At 60.1% G+C, this 3,428-nt stretch overlaps 1 protein-coding gene across 1 annotated transcript in view; it reads left to right on the top strand.

Moving 5' to 3' along the window:
* Positions 1 to 1,526: 1,526 nt before the first annotated feature.
* The window catches only part of VDBG_07419 (isoleucyl-tRNA synthetase), a gene marked incomplete at both ends in the record, with an annotated part of 3,027 nt that continues 1,125 nt past the window's right edge, over positions 1,527 to 3,428 (top strand). Inside the window, 3 exons of the mRNA XM_003002802.1 lie at positions 1,527 to 1,576; positions 1,646 to 2,099; positions 2,212 to 3,339. Of these exons, the coding sequence (XP_003002848.1) occupies positions 1,527 to 1,576; positions 1,646 to 2,099; positions 2,212 to 3,339 (1,632 nt within the window). The remainder of the gene's footprint in view (positions 1,577 to 1,645; positions 2,100 to 2,211; positions 3,340 to 3,428) is intronic.

Raw genomic sequence — 3,428 nt, 5'->3', positions numbered from 1 at the left:
GCTGAAGCCGTGATATGGAGTATGAAATGCAGCAGGTGTTTACTTGCAGGTGTATATTGGGTATTTCCTGCGTATTCATGTCGCGCCCTGGCTGACATGGTGGCACTTCATTTCATTGACAAGATTCATTGACAAGTTAAACCATGAACTTCATCGACCATAACCAGACTCCTGGTCGGCACCATTAAGTATTGCCGGTAGTCACAATCACAATCTAGTCAATATCTATGAGGAGCATGGTAGCGGATGAGAGACAGGCAAGGGTGACTTGGGCCGTCTACATCTCACTCTACATCCAAACACAAGGTATCAGACAGGCGCCGGACTTCGGAACTCTCTCTACACCTCGTACCTCGAATCAATGAGTTGTCCTACTATACGGTACATTGGCTTACACTAACGAAAGTAGATTTGTCTTTGAATATGTCGCGACTATTGAATAAGGATAATGTAAGCACAAAGTAACTTCACCCTTTATGCGTGTGGCTCTATAACCACCTCTTGACATGTCCATCTGTGATTGTCCATCTGTGATGTGTGGTGTGGGAGCCTGGAGGATGCTTCTGCCCATGTCCTGGTCCTGGACAGTCGATGACTATGCGGAGCATTGATCAGATTCAAGCTACGATCCGATACTTGCAGTTGCCTCCTGTACCAAGCCTGGTACTATTGGGAATGTCCTTCGTCCCGCTGTCGTACAGCCGCCGGCCCCAAGCTGGGCTGTGACATGGGGTCAACATGCAACGCCCGCTGCCGGTCTGGCTGAAGAGGTGTTTTGGCCATGCATGAAGTCAGAGACGAGGAAGATGCCCCGGCAGAAATGTGCATGATAGAGTCTCTAGGGAAGTGCAAGATAGAAAGGCAACAGAGGTTTGATGGGGGGGGGGGGGGGAAGGAGCTGGTCGGACACCAGGTCTGTATCTGGGGGTGGCCCTGCCTTGACTTGAGGGGTCCTGAAAGAGGAAAGAGGGGAAGAAACATTGGGCAGAGTGCAGTTTTCCTGTCATTTTTCCTGTTCTTTTTCTTGTCTTTCTTCCCGTCTTTCTTCCTGTCTTTCTTCCTGTCTTTCTTCCTGTCCTTTTTTTCCTGTCTTTTTTCCTGTCCATGTTTCTCTAGGCCTCGAGGCATTCGTCAACGATGCGGAGAAGGCAGACCCGACAGAAACGACAGATGGATGCCTCTCACCCTGCCGCTCACAGATGCCACGTCAACCACGCGACCGTAGAAGAAAAGGTTTTCGTTTCTACATCCTCGCTTCTCTCTCTATCTCTCTCTCTCTAAAAAAAAGGAAAAAAAAAACAACCTCCTCATTCTACAGCGACGGGCACATGGAGCAAACATCTAGCAACCAGTCCTCCAGTGGAGCTCCAAAACAGCTGCCGCCCCACTCAAAAATTGCCTGAAAGCTCAACCGCGACGACCGCGACAACGTCAACGCCAACGCCAACGTCCATCCCCGACCGTGATCGAACCCACGACCCACAACCCACGAAGCGCATACCCCCAGCTATGCGCCACAGAAGATCATGTCAAAGTCATGGACATCAACCCTGAGGTTGCCCAAGTCCACCTTGCCGTGAGCCGCCCCTCCCCCACCGCCGCACCTCGACACGTTCCAGCTAACCGCCCGGTCCATCACCCGCAGACCTAGGCCCCTGCCCCAGTTCCGAGCCGAATACCTGCGACGATGCACCGATGACCTCTACAAGTGGCAGGCGGCCCATCGCACCGGCGACAAGTTCGTCTTGCACGACGGCCCCCCCTACGCCAACGGCGGCCTCCACGTCGGCCACGGCCTCAACAAGGTCCTCAAGGACATGATCCTGCGCGTCCAGGTCCAGGAGGGCCGCCCCGTCGAATACCGCCCGGGCTGGGACTGCCACGGCCTGCCCATCGAGCTCAAGGCCCTCGGCGATGCCCAGGGCAGGGGCATGACCGCCGTCGAGATCCGCACGTCGGCCCGCGCCCTCGCCGCCAAGACGGTGCGCGAGCAGATGGACGGTTTCCGCTCCTTCGGCGTCATGGCCGACTGGGACGCGCGCTGGACGACCATGGACCCCGACTACGAGATCAGGCAGCTGCGCCTGTTCCAGCAGATGGTGCGCGACGGCCTCATCTACCGCAAGCACAAACCCGTCTACTGGTCGCCCTCGTCGCGAACCGCCCTCGCCGAGCCCGAGCTCGAGTACAACGAAAACCACGTGTCGACAGCGGCCTACGTCCGGGTTCCCCATCATCGCCGATGACGCCGTCATGGACGAGCTCCGGCGCGCGCGCGCAGGCTTCGAGGGTGGACACCTGTACGCCATCATCTGGACGACGACCCCCTGGACCCTCCCCGCCAACAGGGCCATTGCCGTGCACGACGAGCTCGACTACGACGTCGTCGCCATCCGCGGCGACGCTTACATCGTGGCCCAGGCCCGAAGCGAGATCCTCGACACCCTCTTTCCCGACACCCGCCGCGAGATCCTGTGGTCGACCAAGGGCGCCAACCTGAAGCAGCTGCGGTACGCCAACAGGCTGCGGGGCAGGGCGGCCGCCTCGCAACCCGTCATCCACGCCGACTTTGTGTCGGCCGACTCGGGCTCGGGTCTCGTGCACTGCGCCCCCGGCCACGGTTTCGATGACTACGCCGTCTGCTCTGGCCTGGGCATCGACGCCGCAGCCCCCATCGACGACGAGGGCCACTTCACGAGGGACGCCTTTCCCGACGCCCCGGAACGCCTCACCGAGGCCTCTCCGATCCTCAAGGGCGGCAGCAAAGGCCGTGCTGGAAGCTCCTCGAGGGAGCACGCCAACGTGCTGCACGTCGAGAAGTACAAGCACAAGTACCCTTACGACTGGCGCACCAAGCAGCCCGTCGTCATCCGCGCCACGCAGCAGTGGTTCGCCGATGTCGACAGCATCAAGGACAGCGCGCTCGCCGCCCTCCGAGACGTCAAGTTTGTGCCCGACGCCGGCCGCAAGAGGCTCGAGAGCTTCGTCGTCGGCCGAAGCGAGTGGTGCATCTCGCGCCAGCGCGCCTGGGGCGTCCCCATCCCCGCGCTCTACGATGCCGAGGGACGTGCCGTCGTCACTGACGAATCGGTCGACCACATCATCTCGGTCATCCGCGCGCGCGGCATCGACGCCTGGTTTCGCCGACGCACCAGAGGAGCCCGCCTGGATTGCGCCCTCCCTGCCCCGCGCAGCACCACCTACCGCCGCGGCACCGACACGATGGATGTCTGGTTCGACAGCGGCAGCAGCTGGACGCAGAGCGAAGGCCAGGCCGATGTCTACCTCGAAGGCTCCGACCAGCACCGCGGCTGGTTCCAGTCGAGCCTCCTCACCTACGTCGCCGCGCAGAGGCAGAAGGCCTCTGCCGCGCCGTCGGCCTCACGCGCGCCCTTCAAGACGCTCATCACCCACGGCTTCACCCTCGA

This window comes from Verticillium alfalfae, genomic scaffold (assembly GCF_000150825.1).
Source record: "Verticillium alfalfae VaMs.102 supercont1.9 genomic scaffold, whole genome shotgun sequence".
Taxonomy (NCBI): Eukaryota; Fungi; Ascomycota; class Sordariomycetes; order Glomerellales; family Plectosphaerellaceae; genus Verticillium; species Verticillium alfalfae.
This window is presented reverse-complemented; position numbering and strand designations above follow the sequence as displayed.